At 40.7% G+C, this 27,107-nt stretch overlaps 1 protein-coding gene and 1 pseudogene across 7 annotated transcripts; both read left to right on the top strand.

Moving 5' to 3' along the window:
- Window positions 1–1,620: 1,620 nt before the first annotated feature.
- Window positions 1,621–26,951, top strand: LOC110066367 (uncharacterized). 7 transcript variants are annotated; one of them, XR_016202514.1, is made up of 5 exons: window positions 1,621–1,812; window positions 2,425–2,517; window positions 5,293–5,974; window positions 11,647–12,148; window positions 25,676–26,951. XR_016202514.1 is itself a non-coding variant. In XM_089275162.1 (5 exons), exons 1-5 carry the CDS (start codon window positions 1,699–1,701, stop codon window positions 25,698–25,700), a joined length of 1,029 nt encoding a protein of 342 aa, XP_089131288.1. In that variant the 5' UTR covers window positions 1,621–1,698; the 3' UTR covers window positions 25,701–26,951. The 7 variants fall into 7 exon arrangements, 4 of the variants coding, with proteins under 4 accessions (XP_089131288.1, XP_089131287.1, XP_089131285.1 ...); XR_016202515.1 differs by lacking the exon at window positions 25,676–26,951 and adding an exon at window positions 6,977–7,685 and having other exon boundaries at window positions 11,647–11,777; XR_016202516.1 differs by lacking the exons at window positions 11,647–12,148; window positions 25,676–26,951 and adding exons at window positions 6,977–7,685; window positions 8,128–8,189.
- LOC149102276 (uncharacterized) lies at window positions 8,311–11,640 on the top strand (annotated as a pseudogene).
- Window positions 26,952–27,107: the final 156 nt, after the last annotated feature.

The following is a 27,107-nucleotide window of genomic DNA, read 5'->3' on the forward strand; positions in this document are numbered from 1 at the left end:
GAGCTAAATGTAGGCAGCGCTACTTTTGAACGCAATTAAAAATACATAATAGATTTCAGTGGCGGATCCACACCTCGAGCTAAGGGGATACCCCGTTTTTTCTTGCTTGCCCTGTCGGCTTTTCTTCCTTCTGCGATTTTTGTTTTTTACCCAAAACAAGAGGGGGAGCGGGGGGCGGCGGACTCCTCACCTAGATCCGCCACTGGATTTCATGTTTTCTAAACGCAGCAGTTTATTCTTTTCATATAATTGATACAGTGCAAACACAGGTAGTTAGTTGAGTCCAGGTTGTGCACACGAACTTCACGCTTTTTAAGATAAAGCACTGATAAAAATGCTCGAAATATACGCAGAAATGCTAGGGCTTACCTTGTGTTTGTCTTGTTTTTTTTTTCTGGAGCTGAAGCAAGTCCCTTAAAATTTTACCTTTTTTAACGATATAAATGCAAGCATATAAAATCCTCGGGCAATTCTGAAACGGAACGGAATGAAACGTCAAACACATTAAATTTGCATTCGGGTCAGACATTACCTAAGAATTGTCTGTATGGTTGTCTGGGTCTTTTTAAAGCGAGTAATAAACCAAGCCTTAGAATGGTCTAGATTGACTAGAATTAGTGTTCATAATCCATATCTGAGAAAAATCAATACTCGGGCGGGATTTTGCACGGTTTGCGATAATCAAATAATGTAAAAGGATTTTGTATTTTTCCACGGTTCCACAGTGAAAAAAAAAAAATTGCTTCAGCTATCAGGGTTGGCTGTATGCTCCTTGGGCGGTTCATGGACAAATATTGACGAGAGCTCATTTCCATTCACCTATGGCGCCATGCAAAAAGTAATTTTCCGTTTAAAAGTAATTTCCCCCTTCGGAGAGCATGACTCAGGGAAATCAACCCCGCACCGTCCCCCGCATCTCGCTAGCGTTTAGCAAACATTCTGGAAGGAAACTCGACAATTTTCGTGAAAGTGCTTTGTTCTTCGAGAACTATTTAAAGCACGAAAAAAAAAAAAAAAACGAAAAATTATTTATATTGATCTTGCTCGAACATAGTTGGCTCAAAGGGTTTTTTGAGTTATTGATTCGATTCTCATATAATTAACAGAGCAGATTACATGTATGATGTAATAAAAGCAAGATCCTGAGTTTTATTAATTTTCGGACCATGGCGAATCAATGATCTTTATAAATTCAACCTACAACATGTCTCTATCCTTCATCTCTTTAAGTTATTTGTATATGTCTTGCGGTTTTTACATAGTTTGCCAGTGCTGAGTCACGCCGGAAAAAAAGGTTTCATTTTTAAGGTCAGGAGTTCGGCAGCTGCTTTCGTCTATTATCTATAAGCTGTTTTGAAAAAAATAAAAATCTTGACGTCAGTTTTGTATAATGCTGAGTGTGTACATGGTTCAATGCGAAAGAAACTGAGAATGTGAAAGTTTGAAGAGACAATACTGGAAGAATTTATCTAGGGTTAGAGACAAAACGAAGGCTTTTTCAACAGGGAGGCATTTTCGCGATGTTAAATAACATGCTCGATAAAATGCTTACCCAGCAAATGTTTGTTTGCTGTTCCATGTCTCCTACTTGACGTGCTGGTATTCTAGTTATGCCAATTTGCATGATAATAGAAAGCAAAGCTCAGCAAAGAAAAAGAATTGGTTCATGTTTTTAGCTGTGCATATATCGAGTTATGGATGCACTTGGGAAGTTTGGAGAGCACTCAAGAAGTTAGAGTTGTCAGAGTTGCTCTCGGCTGTCGCCTCGAGCTTTTCTGTAGAGCCAAGCAATTTGGAGAAGCACACGAAAAGGTTCAGAAACTCGAATATTTCTCACTTTTTGTTCAGGTTGTGTTTCAATGTTCGGCACGTTTTAGTGGGAAGAAGGAATTTCTTTCCAGTGAATATTTCCGTGAAGTGACTACAAAACCATCCAACTGTACTCTTAGTCTTAGTTTTAATAGTATTATTTTAATACGTATTGCAACGAGGGGGTCTAAGTAGTCTCCTTCGCAGCCTTTTTTTGGGATGTCACGCAACGCTCCCCCCAAAGAAACGTTGGTTCACCATGTTTACCGACAGCCGCAGTTTCGTAAATTTCCCACGATTTCTTTGGGGGAGCGTTGCTTGACATCCCAAAGAAGAGGCTGCGAAGGAGACCAGGGTCTAAGGGTCTAATATTAAGCCATTTTCTGGCACTTTGTGTGAAACCACCTCTATTTTTCTTTGTTCGTGTATACATACGTATTTTTTTCTCTGTATGTGCTGCGAACAAAATAAATTCTTCTTCCAGCTTTAGCACTTGACTTCATGTTTCTCCGTACGCCTCCAAAGTTCGGCCAGCAGCTCGGCTTGTGGGCAAGTTCGGCCGATGAGTAACACTTTTTTCAAATTTTCTTATCGTTTATTTATTTTTCTCTCAAGGTAATGATCCTTTTTATAATTTTCGACCCAGCGGCAAGACGTTTATTATCCTGGCAGTCGACTCTAGGAGTCTACGTCCTCTTGGTTTTAGCGGTAAGTTAACTTTCGTCACTGTTTATAAGCGAGCGTCACAGGTGCAGAAAATCAAGCAGACTCGCTGATCAACTGAGACTAGCAAAGGAAATTTATATCTAAATTAGACGCTGCGTCTCGATTATTAGCTCGACCTGATTCGACCAATTGAGATCCTATCACCGGGTAATCCGCGTATTCGCAAGCCCAGGGGTTTCGGAGCCTCGATTTCATGCCCTAAGGGCCACGATGAATTTGTCGACTGGGATTACTATTTGCTCTGCTTCAAAATGCAACTGCTTTTCGTTTTTTGGTGGAAAGAGGTATTTTGTGGAGAAGCCTGTTTTATGTCAAAAATGGATACGTAATTCGAGTTTTTAGTGTATAAGAGTATATAGTCAGTTGAAAAGCCATTCAGAAGTTCTTAGTTATCTGGGGTGCTTCCCATTTACAAAAACCATCCGGTTGGAAATTTCAGGCATAAACATTAAACAATTAAATTCGACGTTGCGAGAGAGGGAATCACTATAAAGTATATCCACATCCGTTAGAGAGACTTAAAAGAGCAGAAAAATAGCATCAACTCAAATCACAGCCCATATTTTCTGAAGCTTCCCAAACGGTATGGGGCGAACCATTTGATTTTCCAACTGGAATTTCCGGTTTTCCCATGTAAATGGTAAGTACCCCTGATCTTGAGAAATTCAAAGTTCGATGTTTCTGTTGAGTCTACACAATGCTTGCGTATCTGAATTGTCAGCTGTTGGTTGACAATGGAAAATCAGACACTTTGTTATCATGGACAATGTCAATGGCTTAATTTAGGCCTTACAAGTCCTAAATGATGCATGACCAGCTTTCTTTTAATAGTACAGTAATACTTTGTTAAAAGGGACACATTCTGTGCACGGTCAGCGTAAAACGCAGACTGCAGACCGGGGGTAAAATGCAGACTGAGGTAAAATGCAGACTGTAGACTGCAGACCAGGGGTAAAATGCAGACTGAGGGTAAAATAAAATATTAATAACAAAAAACACAATGATCAAATCCGAATCAAATAAAGACTTGGGAGTGTTCGTACACGTACCTGTAATCTTTTTACCAAAATCCCGAAAACTCAAACCAAAAGACGTTTCCTAGCCTTAGACAAACATTATATTATCAACCTCGAGATCTTGAACCTCCCATTTTGTTGCACCAAGTTCACAAGGGCCCGAACTAATCATAATTCTATGCATTTTACCTTTGTTTACATCTCGGCCATTTTGAATTTTGTTAACGCGCTTAGGTCTGGGACCGACCAACTCCTTCATCCTGCAATTCCTTCATCCTGTTTTCATCGACAAAGGTTTAAGGTAATTCCTCTGAAATAAAAGTTACAATAGATTTTTGTTCAAACTTTGTCCACTGAATATTTGTCATATGATAACTTCAATTTTGAAATAAAAAAGGGGGGTGCCCATGCTCATTAAGGAGTAGTGAGGCATTGAAAATGCCCCATTTTGGCATTATTTAATGCTTATTATAAGAACGCATTCCCAGTAATTGTAACATCTTTGTAAGCCCGGACTCATAAGAACATGCATTAAACTACAGTCAATACATTGTGTCAGACCACAAATAAACGTTTAAGTTTGATTCAGACAGAAAGCTAAATCCTTGATTAAAAATTTGAACCAAATTTCTTGACGTGGTTACCGACTGAAAAATAGAAAAGACCACAGTGTTTTTGCTATTTTTCTTATTTATTCAATTTTCAGCAATAGAAATTAGATCAGTCTTTTCTCACGCAAAGCTTATGATTAGTTGATTACAATGACTGGAAGAAAAATTGGGGTGCCCATGCTCGTTGGTGAGCTAGAGCCATTTTTCAACTGGCAGAGCTCAATGTCAAGGCAAACCCGTCATGTTTTCAATATGTGCGTGCACAAGTGCACGCTAATGACGCCATAAATTATGCGCAGTAAGGATGTGCAATGCAAATGTGAGGAATGACCTTAATAATGTTCAAACCACTGTGTGTCTTAGCTGCTTCAAATGGACTTGGAATCATTCGGAACAAAAGGCAAGAAAAACACGACAGCACAACAACAGTGCTAGCTAAACTTGTAGGTATCGAGCCTAGTTTGTGAAAGACATTCAATCGTTGTTTACAACTTAAATATATCAAGAGGTTTGTGAATTGGTATTTGCTGAAAGGTGACAGTTGGCTATCCAAACACGAGAAATTATAATATTTCGGCGTTCTCAAATAATCGTTAGTATGACCATTTTGTTTTAAGAGATGCCAAAACTTGACGTGTACAAAATTCAACTTTTGAGTGAGGCCTTTATGTGTTTCGTGAGTCCTGACGTGGCATTTTACAAACACTATTTATTTTATCCTTATGACTCATTTTTTATTATTAATATTTTTTATTTTACCCTCAGTCTGCATTTTACCCCCGGTCTGCAGTCTGCAGTCTGCAGTCTGTAGTCTGCGTTTTACACTGACCGTTCTGTGCATCTATACCAACTCTTCCGGGATATCCAGCCACCAAATCTCCCAGTCATGAAGGAAAGCACTCAAAGTGCCTTTGAGTAAAATAAAGTACCTTTTTCGGCCTATTTTTGGTATTTTGGGGTGAAAAATTTGGAATATTTGACATATTTTTATTATTGAATGGGCGGAGCTTTATGATCAGTAACGTTTTCTAATCTATCTAGCGGTAAGAAAATAAAATTTGCCAATATTTAACTGAAATATTCAAGTCCATTATAAATTGTTTTGCATTTTCGTCTTTTTTCTTTCTTAGATACCTGTAAGGGTGAGAACTCAATGTCCAGAGTGCACTGGCCAATATATAAAAACAGTCGACACTACAACAGGGGAGTGCATCAGTTGTTTCCCTTGTCCACAGTGTGACGGTGATTATACTTCATCAGTCTCTTGTGGAACAACTGTTCCTTTTGGTACAGAGATAAAATGTGTAATTCAATCAGACCCTGTGGTTCTTCCTAAGGCTAGCACGCAAACACCAGCCACAAGCATTCATCCCACTACTAGTTCCAGTGCTCCTACCAGATCGAGTATTAAAGGAACTGACAGATCAGATACCACAAAGAAGCAGGAGACTGAAAAAGAACTTGCATCAGCAGGATGGGAGAAATACTCAAGTATCTATATATTTGGTGGAATATTTCTTGCAGTTGCACTGGTAGCTGTCTTGTACAGGATTAGCAGAAAGAGCAGAAAACAAGTACCACTACAACCAGATGATCCTGTCAGGCCTGATTCTTCCTCACCAACACCGTCAGATGCTCTTCCTCAAGACAATGAAACTTGCAGCATCAATTACACAACAAATGCTGTTGAATTTAGACGTCTCAATGGTCGTACATGTGAGATAGGAGATAGCAATCAGAGATCCCAGTGTTTTGCAGCACAAGGTTCTTCAGAAGGAAATACCAAACCCTCAGATCTTGTTGCAGCTCCAGGTAAATAGTAATAGTCATACCATCTTTTCTTGATTAAGCACTGGGTCCCCAATGATGCCTGTCTCTATGGTAGAATTGTAAATTTTAAGAACCCCTTGACCTTAGGCTATAATGGTGAGACATGATATGATATGGCTCTCAAAAATGAGCTACCATGAGTTTCTTTATGAACACCGGGTTCTAATAAACTACTGGATCTACCAGGGCAATTTAAAAATAAAAGCCATTAGAAGGCATTAATTTAATAAAGAAAATATGTATATGATTATTAAGACGAAATCTGATAGAAAATCAAGCAATTTTAGCTTTTAGTGGACAAATATCAGTACCAGAATAATTTTAAGTATTTTACAGTCCTTTTTACATTTTCTTAAAGCTAAAGATATAAATAATTACCTGAAATAACACCGAAAACAATTCTCCATGGAAATGAGAGTAAATAAATTTCAAAGTTCAGAGAAATTGTGCAAATACAGGTAAAATTTCATCATCAGTTTCATTTCACCAATACTTTCAAGTGTTTCATATGAAGTTCAACATTTGTTTTGACGTTTGGTGTTGCTAGAAATGATTTTTTTTTTTTTTGAGAAGACATTTAAAACAGTCACACAGAAGTTTGTAATATGATTTTAATCATCTTGGTACTAGGTTTTTGTCCACTTGTTACTCAAACTTCTGGTGGATTCCGTCTTAAATACAGATATGATAATACTGTTGTTGTGAACTAATTTTTATGACTGCACAAGAACAGCATGGTAGTATTTGTATCAATATCCAGAAGCAAGAAACTGATAGTTCAGACATAATAAATTCTAATTTTAATTTTAATTTATGTATTATTGTTATTATAGCATAAAATAAAGGTTAATGTTGGCAAGCAACCTTAGTTTAGATGAGTCCACACTAATCTCTGCGGTCCTGGACGGCACATGCCCTTCCATATTTGGTAAGCGCTATTTAAGGATAGCACGCCGTGCAAGTAATCGGTTTCTCCCTTCTCAGAGTCCTGCAAGTTGTTACTTGGCTTCAAGTGTAACCAACCTTTTTAAGCATTGTTCTGTTCCCGCCACCGACGGATACTGCACCTCGAGGAAGTCTCTGGGTTCAGCAACGAAGTTCTACGTCTCTTGTTAGCGCAGAACAACTTGCAGATCACAGGTTCGCGCGAACAGATGATCGAGCGGCTTGGTTCGATCTCTCCTTCGAATTCCTCAGCCACACGCATGAGAAACGCTGACATCTCTGCATCGGCCGCCAAACGTCTTTCCCAAACCGCCAAGAACCCGGTGGAAGTGACGTTCATGATGAGCCCTCTATGCCGGAGGATGAGTTACCCGGTGACATAACAGCCGAACAAAACGGCAACAATCAGGACAATGTCTGAGATGGCGACCGCAACGAGGCCCCTCCCGCGAACCCTGCACTCGATCCCGCACATCTGGCTACGCTGATCGGCAACATTGTTGATCAAAAGCTGAAGAACTTCAGCCAGCCCTGCAAAGTGCCTCGTCGCTTCCAGCAGCACCTCCAGCATCCGCTTCGACACCTTAGCCCTCAACATCTCAACAACTTGCAGACCCAACCTTTGTGGCGAGTCTACTTTTACAGCCGTCTTTGTCTGCAAGCGCCGACCTTCCTCTACCTTAGACAACATCATCATCTTCTCTTGCTGACCACGTTTCAACAAAGACTAAGCAAGCTATTATACGTGGTGAGTACGTTGAGTTTGATTTACTGCTGCCAGAAAACTCGTCCCTTGTAACCGATAACGAGCTTGCCGGGTTATCCATATCTGTTGGCAGGAAACAGGTAGATCTCCCTAACCCCCGCAAGAAGAAAACGCATGTAGATTCTATCAATAAATGGTTGTCTGCCTTTGCCATGTACTGTACAATTTTGCTCACCTCCTTCCCCCGGAGGGCAGTTGAGATGTTCGCCTTCCAGGAGATCATCCGATCAGCCCAACGGAAATTCGCAGGATTCGCCTGGCTCTCTTACGACATCGATTTCCGTCGGAAAGCGGCCGGCAATCTTTCCCTCAATTGGGGAGAACGTGATACCCAACTTTACTTTACCGGGCAAGCCAAATCTTGCTGTTCGATTTGTGGAAGTGGGGATCATTATTCTTATGGGTGCTCGCTTTCCGCCCGTAGACCCAACAATACACAATGGGGACTCTGCAACAATTACAACCGAGGGACCAAATGCAGCCAAGACCCCTGTCCTTTCAGCCACCGCTGCAAAACCTGCTACGGAGACCACCCAGCCCTCCGCCACGATGACCCCCCTTCAAAAACTAGAAGCCAGACTGATAAGAAATCATCAAACTGCTGACGCCCTGCTGTCCATGAAACCTCAGACCCCTGTGAATATCCCCCTCCTGTCTGACCTCCTTAAGACCCATCCCAATCAAAATTTCATAGCTAACCTAACTGCTGGGCTAACCCAAGATTTTCGGGTGGGCTACCGAGGAAACTGTTTTCCCAAAACAGCCAAAAACCTTCCCTTGGCCTATCAACATCCCTTACTCATTGAAGGAAACCTCCTGGAAGAAGTCGAACTTGGCCGCCTTGCAGGCCCTTTCAAATCCCCCCCTTTCCAAATTTTCAGATCCATCCCCTTGGGCTGGTCCCTAAAAAGAATAGCCAAAAATGGCGTACTATTTTCCACCTCTCTTTACCCAAAGGGTCCTCCGATAGCCTTAACGCCAACATCCCACTTGAACATTTCACCCTCCAATATATTCACATTGACGACGCTATCTCATTGGTCCTTGAACACGGCCCTGGCTGTTTCATGATAAAAACCAATATTCAATCTGCCTTCCTCATTATCCCCGTTCACCCCGATGATTGGGAATTATTGGGTATGTCCTGGAAAGGTCATTTCTTCTTTGACAAAGCTCTCCCCTTTGGCCTTAGAAGTGCCCCCCTACCTTTTCAACCAACTCTCCGATCCCCTGGAATGGCTAGTCAAAAATCACCTTAACATCCCCTCCATTATCCATATACTGGATGACTTCTTTATTGCCTTGCCTCCTCCACTCTCCCGTTGTGCCACAGCTCTTTGCCAGGTTCTTACCCTATTTGAGGAACTAAATATTCCTCTTGCCCCAAAGAAGACCTTCCGCCCCACCCAGTGCCTTGAGTTTATGAGTATAACACTTGACTCTGTCAGTATGGAAGCCAGACTGCCAGATGACAAATTACACAATGTCCGCTTAATGCTTGCCTCCTGGTCCTCCAAAAGATCTTGTCGTCTGCGTGACCTTCAATTGCTCATTGGGACTTTACACTTTGCCTGTCGGGTTATCTCCCCGGGTCGTCCCTTCATGCAACGGATTATCAATCTCACTTGAGGGGTCTGCCACCCTGGGCATTTTATTTCCCTCAACCAAGAATTCAGGAAGGACATTCTTATGTGGCAACTTTTCCTCGACCACTGGAATGGGGTTAGCCTTTTCCTTCCCCCTTTTACTGAGCCCTCTCCCCAAATCCATCTTTTTACGGATGCTGCTGGTTCCTTTGGCTACCGGGGTTTCTTCAATAACCTATGGTTCCAGGGTAGATGGCCCCCTTCCTATCAGCTCAACTCTACCACTGGCATAAGCATCCAGTGGCAAGAGCTTTACTCAATTTACCTAGCTTGCATGCTCTGGGCTCCCCCTATGGGCTAATAGGAGAATTTGCTTTCACTGTGACAACCAAGCAACCGTTGCTATTCTCTCTGCGAAGAGCTCAAAAATACCCCGGATTATGAATCTCGTTCGTTTAATCACCCTGCAGACCTTAATATTCAATTTTACCTTTTCTGCCAAACATGTCCCTGGCCTTGACAATGGCATTGCTGACAGTCTCTCTCGCTTCCAGATGCCCCGTTTCCACCTTCTCGCACCAGATGCATCACCCGTTCCTTGCCAGATCCCCCATTTCCTGACCAAAGTTTGACTCTGCAGGCAGCCAGTTTCATCTACTCCTCTGTTGCAGTGACCACCCGCCATACCTATTCCTCTGGTGAACGCCAATTTATTCTCTTCTGCTTACACCATGGGCTCGTTTCCCCCGATACCCCTTTATTACCCAGCAGTGAGGCTACCTTGATTCACTTCGTTACCCACCTTTCCAATACAGTTTCTTATGGCACTATAAAAGTTTACCTGGCAGCAGTAAAAAACCTGCATACTGAGTTTGGTTTTCCGCTGGACTTCAACTCCATGCCCCTCCTTTATAAAACTTTACAAGGCATAAAATGTTTTCAGGGCATTTCTAAACGGGCGCGCTACCCCATCACTATTACGGTTCTCCAACAAATCTACTCTAAGTTACAACCCTTTCACTCCCAGGCTGTCAACTCTTCCATGTTATGAGCTGCTTTTACCCTAGCATTTTTCGGTTTTCTACAAAGCAGTGAATTCACCTGCAATGGCAAGTTTGATCCCCATACTCACTTATCCAGATCAGATATCATTTTTAACCCTAATATTTTCAATCCGCATTTCTGTGAAGTTACTATTAAGAAGTCCAAAACTGACCCCTTCCACGAGACAGCCAAACTCACGAGAGCTAGGTCAAACTCTAACATCTGCACCATCACCACCCTTCAAGACTATCTTCTTCAAACACATGGACAGAGTACCTCCCAGTCTCTCTTCAAATTCACCAATGGGCGCAACCTTACCCGTGCATCACTCACCAACAACCTGCGTGCCCTACTCCACATCTGTGGCCTGGACAGTGCAAACTTCACTTCACGCAGCTTTTGTATTGGCGCAGCCACAACAGCGGGAGCAGCTGGACTTCCTGATTGGCTAATCAAAGTCCTCGGAAGGTGGAAATCTAATGCTTATCAAACTTATATCAAGAACTCCAAAGAGGCGATTCTTCAAGTACCCTAGAACTTGGCATCTTGCTTTAACTGATAACTACATTAGATACATTGAGAACACTGTGATGTCTGTTTGTAACTATATTTATTGTTGCGTTCATAGTTTGTCAATTAATCTCATGTTCATTCCTATTACTACACAGGTCCCCCAGGCCACCCCTCCACAGGCAGCCGGCCTTGCTATCACTCACCCCTTTGGGGCCAAGGTCTCTCCGTACCTAATCCCTTGCACCTCCTGTGGAGATCTGGCCTGGGCTGCCCGGTTTTTTACTTAGTTTATGGGCCCCACACAGGGGACTTTCTCGTCATACTGGGCGTTTGTGGGTGGGGAATTGCTGCCTGCGGCACCCCTTCAGCCCTGTGCTGGAGCCCCATCAGGGAAGGGACATTTGTTCTCTGGCTGGGTTAACTTAGCCCCGTGTAATTATTCCAGCAACAATGTCCTCCTTGCAGTACCGGCATGGGGCACCCCCTCAGCATGGCGCCAAGTGCCGAGGCCCCCCATCTGGTGGGTTTTATCCGGTCAGTGGGCTTTTATCCAAGTCTTGCCAGTACATTCCCTGCCCACTATCGCCCACTACATAGTTTTGTGTCTTTATTGCGCGCCATAACATTAATTATAATTATTATTACAATTATTATTTCAACTAACACTTTAGAGTGGGTTAGGGTTAGGGTTAGGGTTAGCACTGAAATTTAGTTTCAAGTTAATAGAGGGACAGAAAATACCAAATCTTATTGCAAGTCAACATGCTGACACTACTTTTAATTTATTTTCTTATTCACAGTTTATGGTGTTCAGCTGCATACCCGGTCACGTCCTCCTGTACCATTGTCTCAATTTCTCATTGTACAGAATGATGCCATTGCTGATGGTGTGGAGCAAGGAGGACCTATTATCTGGTCAGCACTGTCACAATCACAAAAATACAACACAAAGGTTTTGAAGATGCCATTTCCTCTTCTGTTCAAAATTTGTCTCTCACTTGATATACTGAGAGCTGATGGGAATGATGTTAGAATGCTCGCATACAAGCTTGGAATTTCACTTCCTGACCTTGCCATTCTTAAACAGGCAGCCATTACACAACAACCAGATAATAATTATTTTAATTCCACCAGCTATGCTGTTCTAAACAAAAACCATTCTCTTTCAGTAAAGGGTTTTGTTGGTATAATGGAAGAAATTGGAAGGGATGACATCATCTGTCTGATAAATGACTGGTCAAATTAAAGATCAGATATCAATTTATTCATTGACCACAAGGGAAAATACAGACTTGTAAGCAGGTATGAATGAAGCCCCAAATGACCTCAACCTTTTCCAACCAATTATAACGTGCATATAAATCAGATCAACTATATCATCACAGATCTATGTCATTTTGAAACTTAGACCCCCAATATATTTCCTGTCTCCCTACCACCCAGATGAGATCGTAACAATTTATGACCATTTCAAATAACATAATATTATTATTGAATTAATTTCAAAACTCATTAAAATTATTTGCATTTTCCCATCACTTCCCTTACTTGAGAGCTCCCTTCTTCAGTTTGTGTACAACTTTTCTACACATTGAAAGAAGTGCAACTTACCCAGTACCTATAGTACAGAGTAAAGGCAATTTAAATTCATTTTGTTCCATTTTTACAGCTCTGTCTTGTCAGTTTCAAGCAAAAGTTCTTTTGAAGAGTGAAATAATTACCAATATTTTTTCGCAAGCACACTTGGATTTGTGATTATAGATAGCTAATGAGGTGCATAGCGCCAAGTTGTTTATAATTTCATCCATATCCAGCAGGCATGAGTGGAACAATTGTTTTGTTAAAAATGCCCACAAAATGTAGAAAGCTAAAATAAAGTAAGAATAAAAATGTACACAAAAAAAAAATACACGTATGCTCACTAAATTTGTATGGCATGGTATAATTATACCATGCTGCCTGAGTTTTCCATGAGTGAATACAAGGTCAACGGGGCCTAGCTAAGTCAACTACTACTCATAAAAAACAAAGGCGAGACACCACCAATTAGACTAATTGGTTTAGTAGACACTAAAGGATGACAGCCTAAAATCATGTATAATTTTCAGCTTCAAGAGCAGCATGTGCAATCGTTGTCTATCAGCAAATAAAAAATGAGAGAACAAATCAGATTTGTGGATCTCCAACAGAGCACTATGATGGCCGAGAACTGCCAGTAAAAAAATCATATATTTTTGTGTAATAAATGTTAGCTTGACTGAGAAATAAAACAAAACTAAATAAAACATGAAGTAAAATTAAATGAAATTTAAAAGTACATTGAGTTTTAAAAGTAAAACCACTTTACTGTTAAGTTAAACTAAAATGGAAATACAGTTCAAAGTGAAATATAAAATCAATTTCAAATGAAATTCAAAGTGCAAGTGAAAGTGAATTTCACCGTGGCCAAGCGCTGCCACTACCATCATGCTACTCGCGCCTACAAAGCTCTGCGCCTGTGATTCTATTAGCCAATATGGCGGATAACCTTGAGTCTACCTGGACCAATGACGATAACCTAAAAGAAGTTTTAACTAAATATGTCCAGCAAGGCTTGCAAAGATCGGAAGCACTGGATTTTCTCAGACGCGAATTTCCAGAATGTGCATGGAGTATTCATTCCCTTGACAGAAGGCTTCATCACTTTAACATCTTTTACAATGACAGGAGTGTCGAAGTTCAGGACGTGAAAGAAGCGGTGGAAGAGGAGCTTAAAGGTCCTGGTAAGCTGCTAGGATACAGAGCCTTGCACGAGAAAATCAGATTGGAGCACGAGCTAAATGTTATCAGAGACCAGGTTTACGATGTGATGTCTGAACTGGACCCACAAGGTCTTGAAGCCTGTGGTAATGTTGGAGTCAAGAGACAGCGGAGAAAAGGAAACTTCACGACACATGGTTCTAACTGGGTTCATTCTCTCGATGGTCACGACAAGCTAATGGGTTATCAAAACTCAACATTTCCATTAGCACATCTATAGCTTCCCTGAGAATTATGGGCTTGAAGAGTGTGGTATGTGCCATAGTATCCTGTGCGTTATAAATGAATTTACAATGTGGATCCAGTACTTTCATTCAAGAAATTAGTAGTTCACATTACACATCATCAGCAATCTCAGGGGTCATTACGACCAGCAGTCTTTTATTTCTTGCTCCCTGATGAAATCCCCATGACAACTAAGTATATAAGATCTTGATCCAAAGGCAAAATTCCTTTGGTGGTTGTTCAATGGTACACTGTATGTACATAATACTGGTGGGTCAACATATCTTGCCTTCTGAAAAGAAATAAGTCTTCCTTTCAGGAGCATTTTTCTGGGAAGGGAAATGAACCCTGCAACAATACTCTTGACATCCAAGCCTAAGGATATTAACAGAGAGTAAATGTATCAATTTGAAGTGATCTCTAACCTCCCTGTTGATGCATGTTACAAAGGGTTATTGTTTGAGAAAGCAAAATAAGTGATTGATAATAGTATTAATATAATTGCCATTAATTTCTTGTTCAGGTTTACCAGTTACTGAGGAACAACTCAAGGAGGTGGCAACTGAATCTGGTGTTTTAAGCATTCCAGATGATTTCCTCACTCTAGAATTTAGGGAAGAATGTGAGTGCACGTATATAACATATCATCTACTTTTATAAAACCTTTTTTGCAAATATGTCTCTCATTTTGGAATAAGCAACAATCCAGTTATATTTCTTATTTAATATAAAACTGTAACAATGTTAAAATTATTGCAAAACTTTTGTTCAGAATAGCCTCTCATTTTCTTATCAGCAACATTCAAGTCATAACTTAATATGGTAATAACATAAGGTAACAACAAAATCAGAGTTGCCTGTACACTCAGAGTAAATAAGTACAAAAAGCAAGATTGCAATTTAAAAAATTAAATCAATTGTAGACAACAACAGGAGCAGTGAATAACTTGTCCTTCGTATAACCTTGTTACATGCACATATATGTCCTTCACATATCCTTCAATGTTATTTTGACCTATGATGGTACTAACTGAAGGGGTGAGTGCAAAACCATGCTAAGTGACGATTTGGGTGAAAAAAAAAATATTCGCGAAAGGGCTTGAATTTTTGTGTGTGGTCTTCAATGTAATAGAAAAACGTGGCCCTGTATTTTTGTCGCTAGTTTTTGCTTCGTTTTCGAGTTATAACGATGCAAAAATACTTGGCTTTTCCTAGCCATGTCTTTAGGAGTTTAGTTGTTGAACAGCAAACAGGCAGACTGTTTATTGTGTATGAAGTCAAAATCAAATCTCACAGCATATATAGAGTGGAAATCTGGGAACAGATTGTTTACATCGGTTATTGTGACGTGAGCACAACATGTGAATTGATCGAGCATCAAACGAAATTCATCAAACAAAAAAGAGATGTGCCACATTAGAGCTCTGTCAACTAATATCTTAAGCATTGTTTTAAAGTACCTTGTATACCTGCCTGGTGGTTGAGAGGCATCATAAAGTCTCGATAAACCCGTAAGTCATCAGCACGTTTTAAAGAATCAAAATGTGTTCTGAAACTTCGAAGGCAGCTGATATACCGTAATCGTGTTATCGGCTGTTGAAGTCAGATCGAGCCAGGCAGCAAAGTCCAAGAGCAGTTCTTGCCCAAGAAAAATACCCTCTGGTGAGTCGTGGCCCATTTGCCAAGCGTTGCTAGCGTCAAAGTTTGGAAAGCGAGAACTGGTTTTAGAGTGATAGAATTTGTCTGGTATCGACTGCCATGTTTTCCCGCGCACGAGGTGCAAAGACCCTTCCCGGCATGCATTGCGATCACGTTCTGCGGACATTTCTCGAACTGGTAACTAGATTGTTTAAACATAAGAATGGCCAACAAGTAGCGATCGATTGTAACATAGATCTGTGATCCAGGTTGCATTGATTTTATTTCATATCGGCATGATTTGTAGTGTTTTGAGCTTCTGGGATCAGTGGACATGCAGATGTATGGAGACCCGCACGTTGCGGAGAAGGGTTAATCTGTTAATCTGTCAGCCCTATTTATAGCGTGTTTTCACATGAAATCAACATCATTGAGCTTATAAGTTGCGTGAAATTACCATTTTGCTGTTTTCTAAGTGAAACTAGCATCCTTGCCGTCAAGCGTTAATGTGAAATCAACATTTTAACCTATTTAGACCTGAAATCAACATCATTGAGCGTATGCACTGCGTGACATTGACATTTGCTGGTTTCTAAGTGAAACCAACATCCTTGCCGTCACACGTTAACGTGAAATCAACATTTTAACCTATTTAGACCTGAAATCAGCATCATTGAGCTTATGCATTGCGTGAAATTGACATTTTGCTCGTTTCTAAGAAAAATCAACCTTACTGTCACGTGTTAACATGAAATCAACATTTAAACCTTTTTTGACCTAAAATCAGCATTTTTGAGCTTATACGTTGCGTGAAATTGACATTTTGCTGCTTTCTAAGTGAAATCAAAGTCCTTGCGGATGCGGCGGGCCGATCCTTTGTTATGATAAACCAAGGCGAGACTTTGACTTATAACAAAGGTTTGGCTTGGCTATTAAAACAAAGGATCTGTTTATCATAACAAAGGCCTGGCTTTGTTTATTTGAAGACCTCAGCGAGAAAAGGGCACTAGGTATTTTAATCAAAAGTGAACTTTGTCGAAAATGCTCCAAATTTCGCATGCAGTTTTGTTTAGGTATGTTTAACAATGTCCCGTAGTTTTTCCACTAAGCTTCGCTTCGTTTTGAGATATGGCGTATGCAGAAAAACCACTCGGTTTTCCAAGCGGCATCTTTATAAACGAAGCAAAAACCAGCGATAAAAATACAGGACCACGTTTTTCTATTACATTGAAGACCACATGCAAAAATTCAAGCCCTTTTGCGAAAATTTTTTTTTTCACCCAAATCGTCACTTAGTATGGTTTTGCACTCACCCCTTCAACTATTAAGTGACCTATGATGGTACTAACGTAAGTCCTAGAAGTTTTCAATGCTTGTTGCACTGGTGTTTCTCAAAAAATTTCTTCATGGCTGAAAATGAACGATTTATTCCATAAACGCAACAAAATTTATAACAATATTCATCTGCTCTTCGATCCGAACGTCCAGCTCACGTTTCTTCGTTTACAACATGTCATCACTCAGACCTAGTCTCCACTCGGTAAATAGGCAACGCGCCTTACACAAAATGAACACAAAATTTCAGTTCGGAACATCCTCCCGCCCGATGCAGGGAGTGCATCACTACATGTAACTTGTCAACCAAGTTCAATAGAGTTCAACTAAAATGTTCAACAAGGTCTCATAAAGTTCAATTAAGTTCAGCAGCTAAGTCAGCATCAGAGCTTTCAAACAGGTGTAACCGCTGTACTGGACGACGGGTAAGACTTCCAGATGAGGTCCGCAGGGTAACGGACCGGACAAGACCGTCACAGCCTGTGTGGGTGTCTTCCACTCGTGCACGTGACCACTGACCCCGAGCTACGCGATCCTCACTTACTAGGACCAAGTCACCTTTGCAGATTTCACGACCAATCTTGTACTATTTCTTGAGAGGTGTCAGGGATTTTAGGTACTCTGCATGCCAACGCTTCCAAAATCCATTTACAAGCTTCTGGTGATACTGAAAACGTTTGGTGAGGGCTCTTGAGGTCTGTTCTGAAACATGAGTGTCTTTAGTCGGACACGCTTGAAGATTCCTGCCAATCAAAATCTGTGCAGGGGTAATCACACTGTAGTCATCACGGTCTGCACCAAGGTAAATAAGAGGACGACTGTTCAGCTGTGCTTCAATTTCAGCTAAAATAGTAGTTAACTGCTCGGCATCCAACATTGCTTTGGCAAATAGTTTCTTCAGTGGCGTCTTGACACTCTTTACAAGACGTTCATAAAAGCCACCCCACCATGGGGCTTTTTCCACAATGAACTTCCACTGAATCTTCTTTTCAGACAAAGCACTTTGGGTCTGGTCTGATTCCAATACTCTCCAACATCGCTGTAGCTCCTTGTTAGCAGCCTTAAAAGTTTTTGCATTATCTGACCAAATAATGCTGCACATTCCTCTTCTTGCAATCATTCGTCTAAGAGCAAGGAGAAATCGCTCAGTTGTCATATCACATACCAACTCCAAGTGTATTGCACGGGTAACTGCACATGTAAATAAACAGATATAGACTTTTTCACCACTGTCTTTCAAATACAAAGGACCAGCAAAGTCTAGACCCACGTTAGTGAACGGTGGTGCAGGCTTAATTCTGTCTTCAGGAAGTGGTGCCATCTGCTGACCAAAGGGTTTTGTTTGGTAATGGCGACAAATTAGACAGTTCCTTAGTGTCTGACGGACGGTCGATCGTCCCTTGATCACCCAAAATCTCTGTCGCAAAAGTGACAAAGTGTGTTCAACTCCAGCATGTAGTTCACGGCTGTGAATATCATCAATTAACTTAACAACAGGATGGTTAGAAGGCAGGATAATAGGATGTTTCTCCTCTTCTGGCAACAGTGACTTGTGAATTCTTCCTCCAACACGAAGAAAATGACTAGTCGGACACATAAACGGTTTAAATTGGCAAGGTTGCTGTCCTTCACTGGACCATGCTGTTTACATGACGCAATTTCTTCAGGAAAACCTGCTTCTTGTACATGAGATATCAACCATTCTTCTGCATTTTGTATCTCTAAACCAGTTAAAGGGCTGTCAATTCTTTCCTCTTCTTTCACTCTTGAGTTGCTAACGAATCTTCTGATCCAAGCAACAGTTCTTAGCAAGCGACTATACTTGCTGAATCTTGTGAAGTCAATAAACGGCTCTTTGGGTTGCACAACACAACTGACACTAGCTTTACTCTTCCTCTCTGGGTTAACAATTTCACTGGAGGGTTTTGACCTTAAATCCTCGGGCCAATCTTTTTTGGACTCTTGCAACCAAGAGGGTCCTTTCCACCACAAATGACTCTCTCGTAACTGACTTGCAGATAAACCTCGGGTAGGTAGATCAGCTGGGTTCTGCGGTCCTGGACAATACCTCCAAACATTGGGATCCAGCAACGACTGAATTTCAATAACACGATTAGCAACAAATGGTTTCCACTGTGAGGCTGCTCCTCTAATCCAGTGTAACGTTGAAGAATTGTCTGTCCAACAAACAATGCGGCTAATGGGACAATCTATTGCACCTTCGACATAGGTGCAAAGTCTAGCAGTAATTACAGCAGCCATCAACTCTAAGCGCGGTAGGGTAATCTTCCTTACAGGAGCCACTCGGGTCTTGGACATCACAAGACTGGTAGATACCCTTCCATCTTCACAAACAACTCTCAGATAAACTGCAGAGGCATAAGCAACTTCTGACGCATCACCAAATGCGTGTAGCTCTACTTTGGGGTTCTGACCTAATGGCAAATCAGTGTAACATCTAGAAATTTGAAGGTGTCCAAGTTCAGAAATCTCTTGAACCCACTGATTCCATTTTGATGAGACTTCCATGGGAATTTCCTCATCCCATCCAACACCCTTGGTCCACAAGCTTTGAAGAATTAATTTTGACCTCACTGAAAAGGGTGCAATTAGACCAATTGGATCAAATATCTTTGCTGCTAAAGACGCCACCTTTCTTTTAGTGTACACTGTCTTTGATCTCGACTTAACAATGTCCACATCAATTGTAAAGACAAGGTTGTCAGTAAGTGTATTCCACTCTAATCCTAATGCTTTTGTGATTGGATGTGCTTCTGCTAGATCACTTTCCAGGCTGACAAGACTAACTGCTGCTCTGTCCCTCTCTGGTATGGCCTCCATAAGCTCAGATGAATTGCTTGACCATTTTGTCAAATTAAAGGCAGCTTTCTGCATAAGCTCAGTAGCACTTCGCTGTAATTTCAGCGTTTCCTGCACATTGTCTCTCCCTGAAGCAAAGTCATCAACATAAGTGTTCCTCAAGATTTCATTTGATGCAACAGGGAATGTTTCTTTACACCTTTTCACATGCTCTTGAATAGTGCCAATGGCAAGAAACGGACTGGAAACAACTCCAAATGTGACCCTTGTCATTCTGTAAATCTTAGGCGTGGCCTTGGGGTCCAAATCTCTCCACAGATACCGGTGTGAATCTCTGTCTTCTTCTTTTAACCGAATCTGCAAGAACATCTTCTCTATGTCACCCATGATACCAACATAATTCTTTCGAAAACGCAGAAGAATTCCGACCAAATCTGGCTGTAATGCTGGGCCTGGCTCTAAGCAGCTGTTCAGAGAGACACCATTGCTATCTTTCGCTGATGCATCAAACACAACTCTTGTCTTGGTTGTCTGCTTGTCTTCCCTGATGATCGCATGATGAGGGAGATAGAACACCGGACGCCCATCTGTTGGTGTAATTTCATCACAAGGTACTTCTTCAGCAACACCGTTCTCAACATACTTGTTAATCGCTTCTCTGTACAATGCAGCTTTCACTGGCTCATGGAGCAGCTTCTTTTCTAGATTGTACAACCTACTTTCCGCTTGCCGGTAATTATCTTTCAATGAAATGCAATCTTCCTTCCATGGTAAGGATACTTCATAGCGACCATCATTGTATGTTAGTGTCTCTTTAAACTTCTTCAAGACCACATCTTCTGCATGAGTAGTAGAAATTGAACTTTCAGCAAGTCTGACACCAATGGACTCCAAATCCCAGAACTTTTGAAGTGTTTCATTCAATTGTTCTTCAACACTAATTTGAACATTCATAGACACAGTGCATTCTTGGCCATGACCACCTGTTGGCCCACAGAAGACCCAACCCAAAGTTGTGCGAACTGCAACTGGCTCACGGGAACCCCCTCTTACAATGTCTCTTGTCACAAAGGAATAACAGAAATCCAAGCCAATAAGCACATCAATCTCTTGTTCCTCTCTAGGGAATTCTTCAGGAAATGCTATGTTTCGAAGGTGACACCATCTTGTTGGATGAATATCCACAGCTTCAGCTGGCCGGCATATTACTGGTGTAGTAAGTGCCTCAATACATTGAGGCTGTCCAGATTTGTCAATAGGTGCCACAGTAAACGCAGTTCTCTTCCGCAAAGTGCTCTTGGTGGCCTCTCCACCAAATCCAGAAACAGCAATTTTGACACTCTTCCCATCAAGACCAAGCTCATCAATTACACTCTGCCGAACAAACGACGTTTGAGAACCAGGATCAAAGAAACATCTCACAACTTTTGAACACCCATTTGATCCACACAAAATAGCTGGTATGGTCTGCAGGATCACTTTTCCACCTGAGCTCACTGCAACAGAATTTGCCACAACTGAGGACGGCAAAGCAGGACCTGACGACGAGGGTAGTAATTCCGGGGCTGATTCCACCTTGACTTCTTCCAAGGGAGGATGAGCTGAATCCTGATGCAGGAGACTGTGATGTCTACCTTGGCAATGCTTGCATGGAGGTTTCTGGCACACTTCGGCTCTATGACCAGGTTCAAGGCATCGGAAACACAGGCCTTTAGACGTTGCTTTTCTGAATCTTTCTTTCACAGGTAATGACAGAAAAGTGACACATGACTTCAAACCATGGTTTTTGTAGCAAATGACACACTTGCCCTCTTGCGTTGCCGCACATAATGCAGAGGTGGATAATTTTTGTGACCGGTTAAACTTGAAACGGTTTTCACGATTTCCAAGATTTTCCTTTGCCGGAGCTTTGGAATCAAGAGAAGGAGGCTGTGAAGACTCTTTAGCTCTTATCAATTGCTCCAAGAAAGTAAACAGTATTTTCACTTCCACACAGTCCTGTTTAGCTTTCTCCTCATTAAGCTCCAATTCCCATTTTTCCACAACTTTTTTTGGCAGCTTGTCAACTATTAGAGGCACAAGAACTGGAGCCAAAGTTTCAGAATTAAACTTTTCACCAAAGGACTCAACAGAGCGAACGTGACCTATCACTTCATCGTAGAATTTACGCATGGAGGTTGCATCATCAGAGCTCAAATGTGGCAAATGGATCAAGGATCTTACATGTGCATCAAGTATTAACCTTGCATGCCCGAATCTTTCCTTCAAGATTTCCAAAACTGGCTTGTAATTCGCTTGTACCACTGCAAAACCTTTCACCGCTTCAGCAGCCGAACCCTTTAGCGATCTCATCAAGTACTCTAATTTTTGGACATCTGCCAACGACGGATTGTCAACCACTGAAACTTTTATCGACTGATAATAGGGTTGCCAGCTCAAAACATTTCCGTCAAAGGTTGGTAGATTAATCTTGGGTAGCTTAACCTGTACTTGAGAGGACGACTGGGATACGGGTGGATTGCTTCCTAACAATTGTACTTCGGGAACTTGTTTACTTGCCAAATAACTTGTCATTTTGGCCATGCTTTCAATTACACGCGCTTCGTATTCATTATGGCTCTCACATTCCGCCTCGATCTCTTCATCCTCTAACATTGTGCACATCGTGGCTTGCACTTCCTGCAAGTCACTCCACTTACTTGCGACATTATCTTTCAACACTTGAACTCGTGCATAATTATCTTGTTGTGACAGGGCTTCGTCGATTAACTTCAACGTGTCTGTGACAGATTTTCTCAGGAATTTTCTCTTTTTCTTGATAGCTTCTAAATCTTTCGACATTTTGAAAGACCACAAATTTTACTAACCTCATATAATCGCAACAATTACAGGTCTGCACATTCACAGAAGTTCCTCTCGTTCAAAGTGCTGATGCAATACACATGTGGTTTGTTTGGCGCCAAATCGCCAATATGCGAAAACCAACTTCTTCGCAGTAATAAACGGATCCAACTCTCCTTTTGCTCGACCAATCGTCGAAACTGTTTCTCCAAATCCAATATCCGGCTCGAAGGACCATGAAAATGAACGATTTATTCCATAAACGCAACAAAATTTATAACAATATTCATCTGCTCTTCGACCCGAACGTCCAGCTCACGTTTCTTCGTTTACAACATGTCATCACTCGGACCTAGTCTCCACTCGGTAAATAGGCAACGCGCCTTACACAAAATGAACACAAAATTTCAGTTCGGAACAATGGCTATTACAGACAAATTCCCAGTACAGAATTGGTATGTACCATCATCAGTTAGTAAATCTAACGTTGCAATTTCTGGGTCATATATTGTGTACCCAGCACCCTGAATGTCACGAACAATAAGCTTTCCCTCAGAGTTCTCATAAGTAAAGTGGACAAAGGCCTGTGCCTTGTCACAAACTGTACCCTTTTCACATACTTCACCATTATTGTTTATGTACTTAATAAAATCACCATCAATGTACTCTTCAATTGAAATGAACTCCCCACTGTCTGTCTTACCCATGAATACCTTTTTATATTCAAATGTTTGGCCAAACTCCATCAGCTGCTCTTTTTCAATTTGTTCCTTCAGTTGGGATGCAAAATTGTGGGTCAAGTAATGCATTTGCACTGACTTCTTTGTGTGATTTTCTTCAGTTTCTTGTGTTGTTTTAATTATTTCCGAGGCACTCCTGAGGTACTTCTTGACGACCCATGTCACTTCTTTGAATCCCTCTGTTATGCTAGTGGCCTTGAAAGCTTGTTGGAATCCACCAGAAGCGAATGGTGTCTAAGCTGCCAAGAATTCTGCCTCCACTGGTACATTGGACCATTGCATGTGTTCAAAATCAAACTTATAAATGATAATGACAGTGGAACTTTTCTTGGAGATGACTTTCCCTAGTTTTAGCATATCCTGGATGGACAAACTCCTAGGGTAAAATTTACTTGAGCAAACTTTTTTGGGGCTTGGTACTGACACAGCCTTTTTCCTTGGATTGTCATCACACCTTGTTTTTTTGGTCTTTAGCAAAAGTGAGAAAGAAAAAAATTATACGTTTATTACGAATGGCTTGCAACAATTCCAAGCAAATTCATTTTTCACCTCTTTTTCACCATATTCATCCCACCACCCCTTCTTGTAAAAAAAGATTACCATGGAAACTGATGCCCCCCCCCCCCAACCCCCTTATTTCGGGCCAGTGAAATCAAAATTGCCAAAACCAAGCTCTATATGTGATCATATATGTTAATGCACCAGCATTAAACTCTTAAGTGTTGTGACATACCTTGTGCGTCTCTTGCTCGTGCTCTTCCTCATCCTGATCGTTTAATATTTCGGCATCTGACATTTTTATAAAACGCACAATGAATACTTTGTGGTCTGGAATTTGGCACATCTTCTTGCAAGAAGGCCCACGTTCACCAGCAAAGATGTCGCAAACCATATCTCTATCATGACATACTTGTGCGTCTCTTGCTCATGCTCTTCCTCATCCTGATCATTTAATATTTCGGCATCTGACATTTTTATAAAACGCACAATGAATACTTTGTGGTCTGGAATTTGGCACATCTTGCAAGAAGGCCCACGTTCACCAGCAAAGATGTCGCAAACCATATCTCTATCGATTTGGGCAGCAAAGTACTTCTGGCAAGCTTCTACTATGTTGTGGAAAGTTATTTCATCGAATTCGAATGGGACAAATTCTCTTGGCCCAATCCTGGTGTACTTTTGCTGTTTTCCAGTTACTTCAGAACTCATCCTCTGCACAATTATTTCATCGTTCGCCTCTACAGATTCTCGTGCTGGTCATTTCCCCTTAGCAGCTCTTTTTTGACACTGCTTGTTTGCGAACTGCCTCCACTCCGCCATGTTGCAAGCTAACTCGTGGTCCGCTCTGTTGCTTGTAAGCGCGCGTAGCATGATGGTAGTGGCAGCGCTTGGCCACGGTGAAATTCACTTTCACTTGCACTTTGAATTTCATTTGAAATTGATTTTATATTTCACTTTGAACTGTATTTCCATTTTAGTTTAACTTAAGAGTAAAGTGGTTTTATTTTTAAAACTCAATGTACTTTTAAATTTCATGTCATTTTACTTTTAAATTTCATTTAATATCACTTCATGTTTTATTTAGTTTTGTTTTATTTCTCAGTCAAACTAACATTTATTACACAAAAATATATGATTTTTTTACTGGCAGTTCTCAGCCACCATAGAGCACTAGGCTAATGAAAACTGCTGAATTGCATTATCTTGTGATCCAGTTCTCATTACCAGGCTTATCATTTTAAAAGTAGGGGAGAAGATGGCATGTCAAAGAGAAGCTCAACTTGGTAGTCCATTTTTGTACCTTATTGAATTCTTTTAAGCTAAAGTTTAATGATCATTATTGGTATCTGGTCACTTCGCTCCATGGTGAGATCGCTCAAAGCTGCTCCAAGTCAGTTTGCTTCAACACGCATATAAATTATTCCTCGTTCTTTCATCCACTGCCAAGCCAAACTCGGTTACCTGTGTGGAGTGATCTAACTTTTAGTTGGAGCGAACTGAGTTGGAGCCAACCAACCATGGAGCGAAATGACCGTAATTCTCATTATTGCTCATTATTTTTTTTTAATCCATACTTTGTTTGCAACAAACAGCAACCTTAAAGTCAATCCTGACTAGCAATTTTGAAGTTTTTTTCCTATTTAATTGATGCATTGTCACTGCTGTTATCATTTTTGAAAATATGTTCTAAGCCATACCAAAAGTGGTAGAAGATTGTTAGTCATGGTAGTATTATAAACCTGCTGACTTTTACAATGTTAATGTGCCACTCATATGAGTGATCATGAGTCCCATGCATTGTCACACTTATTGACCAATATATCCACCCAGGGCTGTATGGTTGAGTATGCTTGATGAAGGCCCTTGATGGTGTGGGTGAACATACCGTTTGTTGACACAATTCGCTCACAAAATAACAAATTTGTTACAGGTGTAAAGATCAAGGTAACAGGTGACTCAAACTTAACAACAGCCCAGATATCCCATGCCTTAAGTTCACTAACTTGACATTGGTACCTCAAATGAATCACTCTTAGTTAAATAGTTATTTAATTGTTAACTTGATCCAGTCTGAGACTTGGAAGTCCATGCCTTCTATTCAAGCTTACTTGATTGTTTCAATGTTGTTTCCTCTTCCATAATTATTATACAGGGACTGCAGTGGAGTAAGTGGAGTGAATAGCTATAAGCCCACTTTATTGCTTGGGTTGATTTTTTAGGGCTCCAGATGACATGGATAATGTATGATTTTACCACTTGAAAGTACTTAAATGGCCGAACAATGACCTTGTTTGTGTTGGCCAGAGTTTTAGCCCTACCACTTCAAAATGGTCTCTGCAGTCCCTGTTATGGCATGCAAATTTGGAAAATCTTTGGAAATCCAAATGAATCTTGGAACATCTTCTAGGTCCAGGCACTAAGAATGGACAAGAATAGGAAAAAGGTTGTATTTGATTTACATCAGCATTATTAGGTTCTAGAATTTGAATATGTATAGTGATTTAAGTCCTGGCCAAACAATCACAACATTTCAATGTGTAAGTAAGAAATATAATGTATTGTAAGGAAGTAATGTAACATAATGTATTGTAGGTGAGGTAATGTAATGTATTATCGGTGATATACATAAGTAATATAGCATATTGTAAGCAATTCAGTAGTTTTATGCAAGTTTTGTAAGTAAGTAATGTCGCATGTAGTAAGTAGAGTACTGTAAGGAGGTAATGTAAAATAACATTTTGTAAGTGACAGTTGTAAACTCAGAATTAAGCAAAGTATCAGTCGATTTTAGTATTGTGTTGTAAATTGTAGGTTTTGTAACGTAAGTATTCGTTAATTGTGATGTAGTATATACAGGATAAATAAATTTAAAAAAGACTTTTCAACGGAACACATGGCAACATTGTTGGACGCAAACATGTTGCGTGTGTTTGGCCAACCTGTTTCAAACTTGAGCCAACAACACCTGACATTCTGCAACACCCAATATGTTGCAACACATTGCAACAGAGTAGCCAAACAGGTGCAACATGTTGCGCCCAACAATTTTGCCACATGGTGTGTTGAAATGTTGCAATTGTTTGGCCAGCGCTTTAGACTACACATGTGCTATATATATATATGTATGGTGCTTTAGACTACACATGTGCATGCCAAGCTGTAAAATTTTTATTTTACTTTTCACAAAATAAAAAAAATGTTCTTAATAGTTTTCACGTCTTTTTTCAGAGTATTATCAATGCTTTTTACATTGTATTTTAATGTCTTATTATATTTTAAATTATTATATCTCTCAGTTAGTACACGCGCTGTAACTGGTCAATTTAGCGGCTGCTGTACGGCCTGCTAAAATTTAAAGTTGG

The sequence above is a fragment of the Orbicella faveolata genome, unplaced genomic scaffold, assembly GCF_042242905.1.
Source record: "Orbicella faveolata isolate gen_17 unplaced genomic scaffold, um_ofav_v1 contig_36, whole genome shotgun sequence".
NCBI classification, from domain to species: domain Eukaryota; kingdom Metazoa; phylum Cnidaria; class Anthozoa; order Scleractinia; family Merulinidae; genus Orbicella; species Orbicella faveolata.